Source organism: Grampus griseus, assembly GCF_964374135.1.
Source record: "Grampus griseus genome assembly, chromosome: 11".
Lineage (NCBI taxonomy): Eukaryota > Metazoa > Chordata > Mammalia > Artiodactyla > Delphinidae > Grampus > Grampus griseus.
Window position 1 is genome coordinate 70971508 of NC_139005.1, and position 15192 is coordinate 70986699.

General features: G+C 36.6%; 1 protein-coding gene across 1 annotated transcript in view; it reads right to left on the reverse strand.

Annotated features, from left to right (window-relative positions):
* Nucleotides 1-3844: 3844 nt before the first annotated feature.
* The window catches only part of LOC309829920 (uncharacterized protein C12orf50 homolog), a gene marked incomplete at both ends in the record, with an annotated part of 70033 nt that continues 58685 nt past the window's right edge, over nucleotides 3845-15192 (reverse strand). The window contains one exon of the mRNA XM_082666177.1: nucleotides 3845-3993. Within this exon, the coding sequence (XP_082522303.1) occupies nucleotides 3845-3993 (149 nt within the window). The remainder of the gene's footprint in view (nucleotides 3994-15192) is intronic.

The window sequence follows — 15192 nt, forward strand, 5'->3', positions numbered from 1 at the left end:
TGAACTTCTCTAGACATTCTTTATAGACCATAAATAAATCTCCATAGTTTAAAATAAAAGAGAACTCATCTATGAGATACTAAAATTATTTAACATACAGGGGAGTTTGGAAAAATAAGAGTGACAGTGTCACTCATCGTCTTGTTCATCTTTATGGTGCTCACAGATGTCAGAAGAGTAAAGCAGTGCAAGGAATCCTGTATAAGTTTCCAGTGTTCTTGCTGACCTGTTTTACCAAGACCTCTCTGTAACTTTGATCTTATAACTCTTTAAGTTATTTCAGTTTGATTTTCTACAAACAGGAATTCAATCTCTGTGAACACAATGAATTTGTAGGTCAGGCAGCAATCAGATCAATTTTTACTTCTAACTTAGAAGTACAAAATGTTTTTTCTGGAATTGTAGGGGAAAAGTAAATGTTTCTACTGGGTCTTATGATATTCAAATTGTCTTACGAACTTTAGAAGAGTTCATCATATTCTCCCCTCCTAAAGTTTTCTTTCTGACTTTGCATTTAAAACTACATCCTGAAACTTGGCAGAGCTGTAAATTTATTGAGTGGTTCCATAGACATAAAGAATCTTTTTAAAATCACAGTAATTTTTGAAGTAAATCAGAAGAGAGAAAAGCAGCAAAATTGTATACTCTCTAGTCAAAACATGATTTAAAATTAAGAAAAATCACAAAATTGATGCACCACTAAATGCAATGTAGTATCCTGAATTGAATTATAGAACAGGGAAAGAACGTGAGTGGAAGAACTTGTGAAATCCTAATAAAGTCAGAAGTTTAGTTAGTAGTAAGGTACCAGCGTCAACCTCTTAGTTTTGACTAATGAACCATATTTATATGAAATGTTAACATCAGGAGAAACCGGGTAAAGCAGAAACTGTCTACTATCATTGTCAGTACCTGGAATGGGGAGAGTGAGGCAGGAACTAAGTATTAGTGTGACTTTGTAAAGAAAATATTTGACACAAGAGCAAAATGATTAACCTGTTCCATCCAATAGAAGCAAGGAACAAAGAATGTATTGACTTAGCTAGACATTTACACCTGCCCCACTTAGTGTCCATTCAGGTTGCTATAACAGATACATACCATAGACTGGGTAGATTATAAAAAACATAAACTTATTTTTCATAGCTCTGGAGGCTGGGAAGTCCAACATCAAGACCCCTTTAGATTCAGTGTCTGGTGAGAAGCCACCTCCTGGTTCACAGATGGCTGTCTTCTTACTGTGTCCTCACATGGTAAAAGGGATGAGGGAGCTCTCTAGGGTTTCTTTTTCAAGGCCACTAATCCCACTCATGAGGGCTCCATCTTCATGTCCTAATCACCAAGTAAATGCACTACCTCCAAATACTATTACATTGGGAATTAAGTTTCAACACATGAATTTGACAGGTACACAAACATTCAATCTATAGCACCCATTTATTATATACAGTAAAAACTTGAGAAAACGAAAGCTCTTATGTAGAAACATTCATTATTTTTCCATACATGATAAGCTTCATAAAGCTCTAGGTCATTGGGAACATAGTAGGAGTTCAGTTAAATTTTGATAAATAAAGGATAAATAATTTCTCATTAAATATTGCCTTTTGTGTTCATGGCATTTTAAAGTTCTAACATATCACAGAGTGAATTGACTAAATGGAATTAGACTGGTTCTGATTCATACAGTCATACTGTGGAGACTGACTTGTTATGCATTATAATTATCAGTAAATTCATATCTAGGTAGGGTGGTATTATTAGGGTTGTTAATGATAACAATGACTATATGCAGAAAAATATTTTGCTATAGTTGTGCAGTTGCTGCTTCCAACATAGAAAGTCAGTAGCAAAAAGAGTCCAGGTAGCTTAAAAACAAACTCTCCCTATGATAATAAAGAAATATTAATAGTTTTTAAATATAAAAGGATTTAGCTTTGTACCATACCAATAATTCATTACTTGTGACTGAATATTAACACATCTCTGAAAAGTAACTGTACATGTTATTACCAAAGATAATATATCTATGATTTGATAACTTGTTAAGAAAGCTGATTCTGGATTCTGGGAAAGTTATTTCCCTGTTCGAGTTAGACATTCATACACCTAAAGCTACCACATTTAATTTATTATATCTACTTAGACAAATAACAAAATATCTAACTTTGTAATCATTAGAACAGTTTAATTATTCATAAGATTTTTAACAGTGGAATTTACTTCAATGAGATGGAGATTATGAAATGTTTTAATGGGGTCATTCATTTGAAAGAAAGACTTTCATCTTACAATTAATTTTCTGGTTACCAAAATGTTAAATTAATAAAATGTTCATTTTTTTTCATGTAATTACAATGTAACTTTCACAAAGCTCAATGCCTAACGCATTTTCTTTTGCATGGCTTATTTTCTGATTGGACCAAAAATATACAGTTACGTAAGAGAAATTCAAGAAATACATTGCTCTCTGGAGAGTGAGGATCATTCTATGGTTCTTATTTTCTTGACTTAGAGCAAGTCATCTGTCACAATATTTCTATTCACTCTTTATCTTATTGCTGTCTTTACATGTGATACTACAATCTAGTTTAAAGTGTTGCTACTACCTGGTATTTCCAAAGTTTGGAACCAAAATTTAATTAACACATAAAGGTTTTGATAAACATTTTAAAATATCTCTTTTCATTTGTTTCTTCTAAGTAGAACAGTATCCTTTTTCTAATATAAATTCTACATTTGGTAAATTACCCCTAGACAACACTACAATTGTTGATTTTTATGAAATAACTCATTTTGTTGGTCTACATCTTCATCCACTAAAAATAACACTTAAATAAGTTTCTTCCTAGTTTTTTCTAAATGTACTAACAGAATGAAGCTCTACTTTAATCACTGGATGGCATAATCGTCATTATACACTTAATGGTCCAAAAGTTAAAGAACACATCAGAGTAACTCATTTATTTAGGAATCTATAAATATCAATATATTATATAGATCCTAAAGACATGTATAGACTTTATTGGAGAAAATTGAGTATAGATTGCCTAGGGAGTTTAAATTACTTCAGCATTGATAAAAGGCAATAAGAATAATTCAAATGCAGGATCCTTATTTAATCCTGAAAATCAAAACTCTTTCAAATAAGAAGATAAAGGTAAAGTATGAATATGAATGTCAAGAGTTTTCAAAGGTTCTTAGGGAAAAAATAATGAAGAAAATTTTAGAAGTATGGGCCCTGTATTAGTTTCCTAGGGCTGTTGTAACAAATTACTGCAAATTGGGTGGCTTAAAAAACAGAAATTTATTTTCTCACAGTTCTGGAGAATAGAAGTCCAAAAGCAATGTGTCATTAGGCCATCCTCCCTCCTAAGGCTATAGAAAGAGTCCTTCCTCAGCTCTTCCTACTTTCTGGTGATTGCCATCAATCCTTGGCTGCATCTCTCTAATCTCTGCCTCAGACATGGTCTTCTTCTCCTTGAGTGTATTTGTGCCTGTTTCTCTGTGTCTCTGTCTCTTCTTATAAAAACATCAATGATTGGATTGAGATCCCCCCCACCCCGATCCAGTATGATTTTATCTTGATTTGTATGGTAATTATGTCTGCAAAGACCCTGTTTGCAAATGAGATCACATTCACAGGTACTGACAATTAGGACTTGAATATACCTTTTTGGATGATAGGATTGAACCCCTGAAGGAAGGAATGTACAGGCCCTGAAGGAAAATTACATTGAAGAGCTTTTTCTTAAGAAAAATGTGGCATAACAAATAGAATAAATTTAGGTATGAGAACCAGTCTGTTAGGAGTGTTCTTCAGTTGTTTACCTCGATGTGGACATCAAGAAAGGAAGTGCAAATATTTGTCAGGCCAAGGATTTCCAATGGACACAACTCCAGGGGTGCCATTCACAGAAGCTACAATGGTGCTTCCAGGAGTTGCACAGTGCAAAGCCTGTGTCTCAGTTTCAAATCCGTTACAGGAGCAAACTATTGGAATAAATCAAGCCAATTGTAAGATAATAATGGGGAGTGTTAGGGACTAGAGAACACTGGAGTGCCCTGTCCAAAGGCTCAGTGTTACTCAACTCCATCCTACTCTTGCCATGCACGAATGCAGGCCCAGTGCAACTAGGAAATCCATTTTTCTAAGGAGAGATATGAAATTTGGTTTAAATATAAAATCCCCTCATATTTAAATAATGAAAACTAAGTTTTAAAATGTTGTGACTGTGTAAAGGCTTAAAAAAAAAAATCCATCTACAGGACTACTCCAGGTGGTGAGTCACCAATTTGCAATTTCTCTGATTTGGGCCCACCTGATTCAAGTGCATCTCCCTCACATACATGGTTTCTTATGTTAAGAATTCTGACCTTGAAAGGAAAAAATTGTGAAGACTTTAACCCAAATGATCTCATAAACTATACACCTTCAACCTAAGCATAAGTATACTCTAGTGACTTGCTTTTCATTTCCCTGCAAAAATGGAAACAATCAGTAGAGAATTCTCCTAGTGTTGCCAAAAAAACTGCCAACATCTGTCCCTATTTCCCTATTTCCTCTGCCTTCCCTCCTGTTACAATGGATAAATGATTCATGCTCCTCTCTAAGGCCAACACATACATTCACTTGTGTCATCACTCTTTTCAATCACATTCGTTTTTAACTACTCAAAGCATTGCCTTTGCAATGCAATGATGTTTCTGTCTCTTTTTCTCTCTCTCCTGTGATTTTCACACAGCACAGTTCCTTAGTATTGTTCACATTCAACAGTCTCCACTTCCACTCCTCATGTTCTCACTTGGACACACTCCATGATGATTTTTTCCCCCAAATTCACTGAAAATATCAAAATCCAAGGTCAGCAATGACCTCTACTTTCCCAAGCTTTATCAATTCTCAGGCCTCATTTTACTCAGTCTATCAATACATATAACATAGCTCACATTCCCTTTTTAAACACATTTTCACTTGACTTCTGAAATAAATGTTCAGCCACATCCTTGACTTGCCTGGGGCCCAGGAGTCCTATGGGTAAGAAATTTGAACACAGCCCATAAATGAGGTATAGGTAGGCAAACAACTATCTAATGGACTGGGGGCCCCAATGGAAGCTGATTTGGAAAGAGATTAAAAAGGGGGGAGCTTCAAAAAGATAAAAAGTACCTGAGTGAAGAAGTCTGGCAAAATGGGTGAGACTGGGCAACAAGGATTGGAATGCAGAGGGAAGAGTGATTCCAGGTCCACTATGAGGTGCTACTTAGCTGGCCTGACCCAGCCCCTCCTGAAACACTCTCTCCACCCTGCAACCTCAAGAAGGAAGAAGAGATAGCTCACATGTAAGGGGGGATTAAGGTGTACCTAGAGGCTCAACAGTTCTCCCACAGGGAAACCCTCTAAGTAAACTGAGCAGGTCTCAAGAAGCTGAAGGAGCTTTATTGTCAAAAGGTCATGGAAGTCAGGGGTTTAGAGGAGGTTGGCAACACAAGGGTACCAATACAGGCAGCCACCATAGGAGAGAAGGCAGCAGCTGTCATGGAGTAGAAGAAGAGTAGAGCAATAGACACTAGAGAGGAATGACAGCAAAAAGGACCAGCTGTGACTCTCATGCACAACTTTTCCAAGGACTCTCAGAGGGAAGAATTGGGGAGAACAATGTTAGTCAGCCTTTCTGTAAGTCTCAAATTATGTCAAAATATTTTTTAAAATTCAAAGATCCCCATAATGCATCTGGTTTTTAACCTCATAAATGTTTTTGATTCCTTTTAAAATTTTTTATGAAAAATAGACTTTCATTTAGAGCGATCGTAATAAAGAGCCTCCCTCCATTTTGGATGTTTGAACACAAAGCTTTCCGGCCTCACCCCTGCCCCTTCCCTCTTGCCCTCATCTGAGAAAGTCAATAAAAAGGCCCAGGTGCTCCTTCTCTTGATGTCAGTGGGAAAGTTCAAAGCTCACAAGCTTGGAGCCCTTCCAGGAACACTCACTGTGACCCTACCCCCTAACCCAAGCCATCATCCATCCCTTTGCTCAGGCCATCCCAGACTTGCTTGGGTGCCTGCCCTGTTCTCCCCACAAAGTCTCATTATATGAGTAATAAACCTTTCCATACTGTCTTTGTGCATGCATGGTGTCCTCAGTCTCCATATCAAAACCAGTTTTGGTTTTGCAGGGATTGATAGCATGCCCTCCACAGGCTACAACAAAATAGCAGTATTATGATACAGGATAATAAAAAGTCCTGTAAGACATAATATCTAGAAAGAACAGGGAAAATACAAAAAAAAAAAAGTTGAAAGAAAATTTTTAAATGAATGGCAGAAAGTGAAATATGAGGGTTAATTTCATCACTTCTCAAGGATAACTTTTTAAGTTGTACCTCATTTATTAGTATTAGTTATAAATAAACCCTTAGAAGTGTTTCCGGGGAGCCATTACAAAGGCAGAAGTCACCCCTCAGAATTCACAGAATATTTTTCAGTCAGATGCCATCAAAGTTCATGATATACATATTTTAAAATATGTAATGAAATGAACACTTTGCAAAGATGTTTTGTTGCCTTAAGAAGCATTTCCGGGCTTTCCTGGTGGCGCAGTTGTTGAGAGTCCGCCTGCCGATGCAGGGGACACGGGTTCGTGCGCCGGTCCGGGAGGATCCCGCATGCCACGGAGCGGCTGGGCCCGTGAGCCATGGCCGTTGAGCCTGCGCGTCCGGAGCCTGTGCTCCGCAACGGGAGAGGCCACATCAGTGAGAGGCCCTAGTACCACAGAAAAAAAAAAAAAAAAGAAGCATTTCCCTCTCATCTCCAGCATCTAATTATGTTTAAGGTGCTGTTAAACACAAAACACTCCAATTTCTGCAAGTGTTCACAGGCTTTTTGTAGATGATCACAATCTATTCATACCAGCTGACAATTGTTGCAAAAATCTTGCTATCCCTCTGAAGGGTACAGTAAGCCTGAAAAAACAGCAAGTCTGATTAAAGGCTCCTTGCCTAAGGAAAAAAAATTCATTGACAAATCCTTAGGGATCATTGATTTTTAGGTGAAAAACAAAAAAAGAAGAAAGAAAATAAGAAGGCAAAAGAAAATTAAAGCCTGAAAACAGATGTTGGACATTGTTTGCAAGTAGAAAATACTTGTTCCTATTCAGAAAATCAACCTCATGGGGCTAAAATGTCACTGGTTTTGGATGAATTCTTAGACCAAAAATCCAGCATTCTGCTTGCCATGAGCTACTTTCTGAATTTTATTGGCTATTTTAAAATTCTGACATGGTTTTCAATTTTAATTATTTAAATGTTAAAATAGATGTCTGAATAAATAGGATAAAATTCACTTTTTAACCTTTGCAACTGAGTTCAGATTTGGTAAAATATCAATTCTAGGGCAAACCAGTTTTAAAAGTCCTTTAACAATAGTCCATTAGTTAAAAGCATCTTTAAGGCTGTGGCAAGATATTACACTGTCTTGCAGACAGAAAGTAAGAGACATAATTCACCTTCCACAGAATTTTCATTTTGCACAACTGGAGAATTCTAAGAACTAGTAGGCTTGTATAAGGTGACATTTCACTAATACTAAAGCACTAAAAGTATTTATGCTACCTACTTTGGTCATGACTTGGGCACTTAAGTACCTTATATTTAATTAGGGTAATTTATACTAATATTGTATCCCTCTCACACACGATGCCTTTATTGATAAGAAATCTCTCTACTTCCCAGAAGTTCTCAGAGAATAGCAATGAGCAGATGCTTTACCCATGATGGGCAAGTGCCTAGTTTAGTGTTTTGAATGCAAACAGTAATAACACATAATAGATAATAGATAAGATGCTAACAAGTGAAAAATAAGACGGTGAATTGGTTAAAGGCTGCACTCCATTAATACCCTTGAATAACCAGTTCACTTTATGGTATTTTGATAAATGCAGCTGTTGGAACATCCTCTATAAAGCTTCCCTCTGGATTTTTTCTCACTTGAAGAGGAATACATAAAGGCTTCTGGGGATTAGGCAAAAAGCTATTTCAGCTCTCTCTTTTCCCTGCCTCAGTAAATCACTCTCCGTAATTGTGTTGGCAAGACAAAATTGTAGTTGTGGGAATTAAGAAAAGGGAGTATAGGGATTTACAAAGGACTAAGACTAAGACTTTTCTGTCTCTGAAAAACCTTTGATAGAAGCAGAAGTTTGCTTGCCATCTCCATCAGACAGACACGGCAAAGAAGAAAAGATTAAAGAGAAAATCGGGAAGCTACTACAGAAAAGATCTGTTGTTTCAGAGTTTAATTCTTCTTGACCACACAGAAGCATTTCTGAGTTTTTTTGTTTGTTTGTTTTTCACTTCAACCACAGAAGCAAGATTAATACGCTTTTCTAGGATTCTGAAAGAGAATAGCAGACTAAAGAGAATGATAGTACTATCTATGGGATGGGGTCATACCCAAAAGAGGTCAGGGTGTGGTCGTTACTGGCTATAAAGCTTGACTGGTGATATGGACATTTGTTGGTAGTCTTACCAGAAATCTTTCCTTCCTGCCACTTCCCAAATTATTAAAAGAAGTGAAGGAAACCCAGGAAAAGGGACTCCAAACCTAGTACCAGGTTGAAAAAGAAGCTCATTTCCTCCTATTAGGCAAAGGATTTAGTCCAGGGGTAAGCATATGACCAAACCAGTGTATCAAGGAGTTATTCTCTTCAACTCTGATCCAGGAATTCTGGATCCAAATCTGTCTCTTGTCTGATGGACATTAAAAAAAAAAAAAAAGACATTTGTAGCTCTGGTAGCTGTTGGCAACCATTTCAAGATGGTGAGGGAACAATTACTGAGGAAATGTTGACCATGCCCAGGGCTAGGCTGAGAGAAAGAAATTGGTTTTTCGTGATACCCAAAACCTACTCTAACTCTGATCTTTTCACTTATATGACTCAATAAATTTGCATTATTGGTTAAGTATATTTGAGGTAGGTTTTCTGCTGTTGCCACAGAAGTATAGTGAGACTGGCAACACAACAACTTTAGTCAAATTTGTTAAAAATATTTTTTAATTTATTCAGCATTTATTTAAAATACATACCAAACCCTGTGTTAAGTCCAGAAGGTACATGCTGTGGTAAACAAGACAAGCATGGTCTTCGCCCTCCCAGAATTTAGAACCCAGTGAGGTATTTAGAGAATAGGCAAGATAACATGGTAAGTGTCATGAGGAGGGAAGCATAGAGTACTGTGGGAATGATCATAAGCCACAACATAGTGGACATTTGTATTTTTGAGCACCCTTGCTTTATTCTCCCTTCCTAGAGCTCCTGGATTTCCTTTTGGAGAATTACCTTTCCATTGAGTATTGATAGAATCGTAAATTCATATGCCTGACATCATACAGAAATGAAAATGTTCAAGTTCTTTTTTTTCACAGCCCAGTTAATTCAGGGCACAGGTATATTAGCTTAACTCAGTAATCGGTTGCTTTTTTCCAGAGCACACACCTTGAGTGAGTATTACAAATATAGAAGAAACTATTGGAATTCATTATTCATCCCCACTGAAGCAGCCAAAGCAAATGGTTGCTGTTATAAGATAGTTGCTGAGCTTCCTGCTTCTATATCCAGCACTTTCCCCCTAATTATCAGTTCTGAGAGCCTTCATCGTCATCCTATAAATTCTGTTTTGCTTCTATTAGCTGAAAGTTGTTGTTGCTTGTGATTGAGCAACCCTAACCTGTACTTTGGGTGTCAAGGAAGACTCCTGGTGGAAGTGACAACTAGGTTGATATCTTTTTCTTGTATGTCCATAAATGCAGTTTATTAAAGGAGGGGTTGGCCCAAGATTAGTTTCAGAGGAAGATAGGTAGCAAAATGTGAAACTGTAACTTTGAGAACTTAAGGAAAAAGAAAGAAGCAAAGAGAAACAAGGCTATGCACAGAGCAAAGTAGTACAATATATACAGAAAGCAGAGACAACAGGAATAGTAAAATTGTTATGGCATGGTCTTGAGATAATAAACTGTGAGAAAATGCAAAGGAATGTAGAGAGCTCCTGAGTTCAACCAAGGGGAAATAGCATATTCCATAAGTAAGAGGCAGAGCAAATGGTGCAGAATAAAAGGGAAGTGTAAACTGTGTCATTGGCTATAGCCATCCATGGTAAGAAGAGTTTTCTAATCCATTTGTAAAGGATTCATGATTAATTAAGAGCACTCTTGTTAGTCAACTGGCACAAGTAGTATATGTACATGGGGATATCTTACCTATGGTTAATTTGTAATAAATGGATATTGATGAATATTTAAATAAATCTGCAAATAGCTAACCCATAGTTCCTTTGGCAGTCTTCTCAAGAAGTGTATTCTCTTATGTTTCAGAAATAACAGTGTGGTATTGGGGCTGAATATATCTGAAATTTGGATCCAAATGACCAGCTGGTTATGATTTAGTGCCAGTGTTAAAATAATTATGTTTTATTGATTTCTCCAGGTCACCTGTCACGGTTGACATGCAACTGGCATACGTAACCTAACAGTAGCTCCACCTCTTGTCTCTCACCACCTCCAGTAAATTCTATACAATGAAGTCAAAGCTACCTGACTTTTATACTATAATAAATAGAATCATAACTGTTCATCTGAGGAACTGAAATTTCCCTGGCACTGAATTGTAGGAGCAATTTGTATTAAGAACTCTTATGTAAGAGCCATGGACTATGTCCTCAAATAAAATTTTGTTATTAAAAAACCTTAGGAAAGGAACCTTTTTCTTTTTTTTTTTTAAACATCTTTATTGGAGTAAAATTGCTTTACAATGGTGTGTTAGCTTCTGCATTATAACAAAGTGAATCAGTTATACATATACATATGTCCCCATATCTCTTCCCTCTTGCGTCTCCCTCCCTCCCACCCTCCATATCCCACCCCTCTAGGTGGTCACAAAGCACCGAGCTGATCTCCCTGTGCTGTGTGGCTGCTTCCCACTAGCTATCTATTTTACGTTTGGTAGTGTATATATGTCCATGCCACTCTCTCCCTTTGAACCAGCTTACCCTTCCCCCTTCCCGTATCCTCAAGTCCATTCTCTACTAGGTCTGTGTCATTGTTCCCACCTTGCGCCTAGGTTCTTCATGACCTTTTTTTTTTTTTTAGATTCCATATATATGTGTTAGCATACGGTATTTGTTTTTCTCTTTCTGACTTACTTCACTCTGTATGACAGACTCTAGCTCCATCCACCTCACTACAAATAACTCAATTTCGTTTCTTTTTATGGCTGAGTAATATTCCATTGTATATATGTGCCACATCTTCTTTATCCATTCACCTGTTGAGGGACACTTAGGTTGCTTCCATGTCGTGGCTATTGTAAATAGAGCTGCAATGAACATTATGGTACATGACTCTTTTTGAATTATGTTTTTCTCAGGGTATATGCCCAGTAGTGGGATTGCTGGGTCGTATGGTAGTTCTATTTTTAGTTTTTTAAGGAACCTCCATACTGTTCTCCATAGTGGCTGTATCAATTTACATTCCCACCAACAGTGCAAGAGGGTTCCCTTTTCTCCACACCCTCTCCAGCAATTATTGTTTGTACGTTTTTTGATGATGGCCATTCTGACCAGTGTGAGATGATATCTCATTGTAGTTTTGATTTGCATTTCTCTAAAGATTAATGATGTTGAGCATTCTTTCATGTGTTTGTTGGCAATCTGTATATCTTCTTTGGAGAAATGTCTGTTTAGGTCTTCTGCCCATTTTTTGATTGGGTTTTTGTTTATCTGATATTGAGCTGCATGAGCTGCTTATAATTTTGGAGATTAATCCTTTGTCAGTTGCTTCCTTTGCAAATATTTTCTCCCATTCTGAGGGTTGTCTTCTCGTCTTGTTTATGGTTTCCTTTGCTGTGCAAAAGCTTTGAAGTTTCATTAGGTCCCATTTGCTTATTTTTGTTTTTATTTCCATTTCTCTAGGAGTTGGGTCAAAAAGGATCTGGCTATGATTTATGTCATAGAGTGTTCTGCCTATGTTTTCCTCTAAGAGTTTGTTAGTGTCTGGCCTTACATTTAGGGCTTTAATCCATTTTGAGCTTATTTTTGTGTATGGTGTTAGGGAGTGTTCTAATTTCATTCTTTTACATGTAGCTGTCCAGTTTTCCCAGCACCACTTATTGAAGACGCTGTCTTTTCTCCACTGTATATTCTTGTCTCCTTTATGAAAGATTAGGTGACCATATGTGCGTGGGTTTATCTCTGGGCTTTCTAGCCTATTCCATTGATCAATATTTCTGTTTTTGTGCCAGTACCATACTGTCTTGATTACAGTCGCTTGGTAGTATAGTGTGAAGTCAGGGAGCCTGATTCCTCCAGCTCCGTTTTTCTTTCTCAAGATTGCTTTGGCTATTCGGGGTCTTTTGTGTTTGCATACAAATTGTGAAATTTTTTGTTCTAGTTCTGTGAAAAATTCCATGGGTAGTTTGATAAGGATTGCATTGAATCTGTAGATTGCTTTGGGTAGTAGAGTCATTTTCACAATGTTGATTCTTCCAATCCAATAATATGGTATATCTCTCCGTCTATTTGTATCATCATTAATTTCTTTCATCAGTGTCTTATAATTTTCTTCATACAGGTCTTTTGTCTCCTTAGGTAGGTTTATTCTTAGATATTTTATTCTTTTTGTTGCCGTGGTAAATTGGAGTGTTTTCTTAATTTCTGTTTCAGATTTTTCATCATTAGTGTATAGAAATGCAAGAGATTTCTATACATTAATTTTGTATCCTGCTACTTTACCAAATTAATTGATTAGCTCTAATAGTTTTCTGGTAGCATCTTTAGGATTCTCTATGTATAGCATCATGTCATCTGCAAACAGTGACAGTTTTACTTCTTCTTTTCCACATTGATTCCTTTTATCTTTTTCTTCTCTGATTGCTGTGGCTAAAACTTCCAAAACTATGTTGAATAAGAGTGGTGAGAGTGGGCAACCTTGTCTTGTTCCTGATCTTACTTGAAATGGTTTCAGTTTTTCACCATTGAGGACGATGTTGGCTGTGGGTTTGTCATATATGGCCTTTATTATATTGAGGAAAGTTCCCTCTATGCCTACTTTCTGGAGAATTTTTATCATAAATGGGTGTTGAATTTTGTTGAAAGCTTTCTCTGCATCTATTGAGATGATCATATGGTTTTTCTCCTTCAATTTCTTAATATGGTGTATCGCATTGATTGACTTGTGTATATTGAAAAATCCTTCCATTCCTGGGATAAACCCCACTTGATCATGGTGTATGATCCTTTTAATGTGCTGTTGGATTCTGTTTGCTAGTATTTTGTTGAGGATTTTTGCGTCTATATTCATCAGTGATATTGGCCTGTAGTTTTCTTTCTTTGTGACATCTTTGTCTGGTTTTGGTATAAGGGTGATGGTGGCCTCAAGAATGAGTTTGGGAGTATTCCTCCCTCTGCTATATTTTGGAAGAGTTTGAGAAGGATAGGTGTTAGCTCTTCTCTAAATGTTTGATAGAATTCACCTGTGAAGCCATCTGGTCCTGAAGCCATCTGGTCCTGGGCTTTTGTTCCTTGGAAGATATTTAATCACAGTTTCAATTTCAGTGCCTGTGATTGGTCTGTTCATATTTTCTATTTCTTCCTGGTTCAGTCTCGGAAGGTTGTGCATTTTTAAGAATTTGTCCATTTCTTCCAGGTTGTCCATTTGATTGGCATAGAGTTGCTTGTAGTAACCTCTCATGATCCTTTGTATTTCTGCTGTGTCAGTTGTTACTTCTCCTTTTTCATTTCAATCAATTCTATTGATTTGAGTCTTCTCCCTTTTTCTCTTGATGAGTCTATCAATTTTGTTTATCTTCTCAAAGAACCAGCTTTTTGTTTTATTGATCTTTGCTATTGTTTCCTTCCTTTCTTTTTCATTTATTTCTGATCTGATCTTTATGATTTCTTTCCTTCTGCTAACTATGGGGTTTATTTGTTCTTCTTTCTCTAATTGCTTTAGGTGTAAGTTTAGAGTGTTTATTTGAGATGTTTCTTGTTTCTTAAGGTAGGATTGTATTGCTCTAAACTTCACTCTTAGAACTGCTTTTGCTGCATCCCATTGGTTTTGGGTCGTCGTGTTTTCATTGTCATTTGTGTCTAGGTATTTTTTGATTTCCTCTTTGATTTCTTCAGTGATCTCTTGGTTATTAAGTAGTGTATTGTTTAGCCTCCATGTGTTTGTATTTTTTACAGATTTTTTTCTGTAATGGATATCTAGTCTCATAGTTTTGTGGTCATAAAAGATACTTGATATGATTTCAATTTTCTTAAATTTATAAAGGCTTGATTTGTGACCCAAGATATGATATATCCTGGAGAATGTTCCATGATCACTTGAGAAGGATGTGTATTCTGTTGTTTTTAGATGGAATGTCCTATAAATATCAATTAAGTCCATCTTGTTTAATGTGTCTTTTAAACCTTGTGTTTCTTTATTTATTTTCATTTTGGATGATGTGTCCACTGGTGAAAGTGGGGTGTCAAAGTCCCCTACTATGATTGTGTTGTCGATTTCCCCTTTTATGGCTGTTAGTATTTGCCTTAGGTATTGAGGTGCTCCTATGTTGGGTGCATAAATATTTACAATTGTTATATCTTCTTCTTGGATTGATCCCTTGATCATTATGTGGTATTTATTCTTTGTCTCTTGTAATAGTCTTTGTTTTAAAGTCTGTTTTGTCTGATATGAGAATTGCTACTCTAGCTTTCTTTTGATTTCCATTTGCATGGAATATCTTTTTCCATCCTCTTACTTTCAGTCTGTATGTGTCCCTAGGTCTGAAGTGGGTCTCTTGTAGACAACATGTATACGGGTCTTGTTTTTGTATCCATTCAGCCAGTCTATGTCTTTTGGTTGGAGCATTTAATCCATTTACATTTAAGGTAATTATCGATATGTATGTTCCTATTACCACTTTCCTTTGTTATTGTAGGTTTTTTCCTTCTCTTGTGTTTCCTACCTAGAGAAGTTCCTTTAGCATTTGTTGTAAAGCTGGTTTGGTGGTGCTGAATTCTCTTAACTTTTGCTTGTCTGTATAAGTTTTAATTTCTCTGTCAAAACTGAATGAGATCCTTGCTGGATAGAATAATCTTGGTTGTAGGTTTTTCCTTTTCATTGCTTTATATATGTCCTGCCACTCTCTTCTGGCTTGCA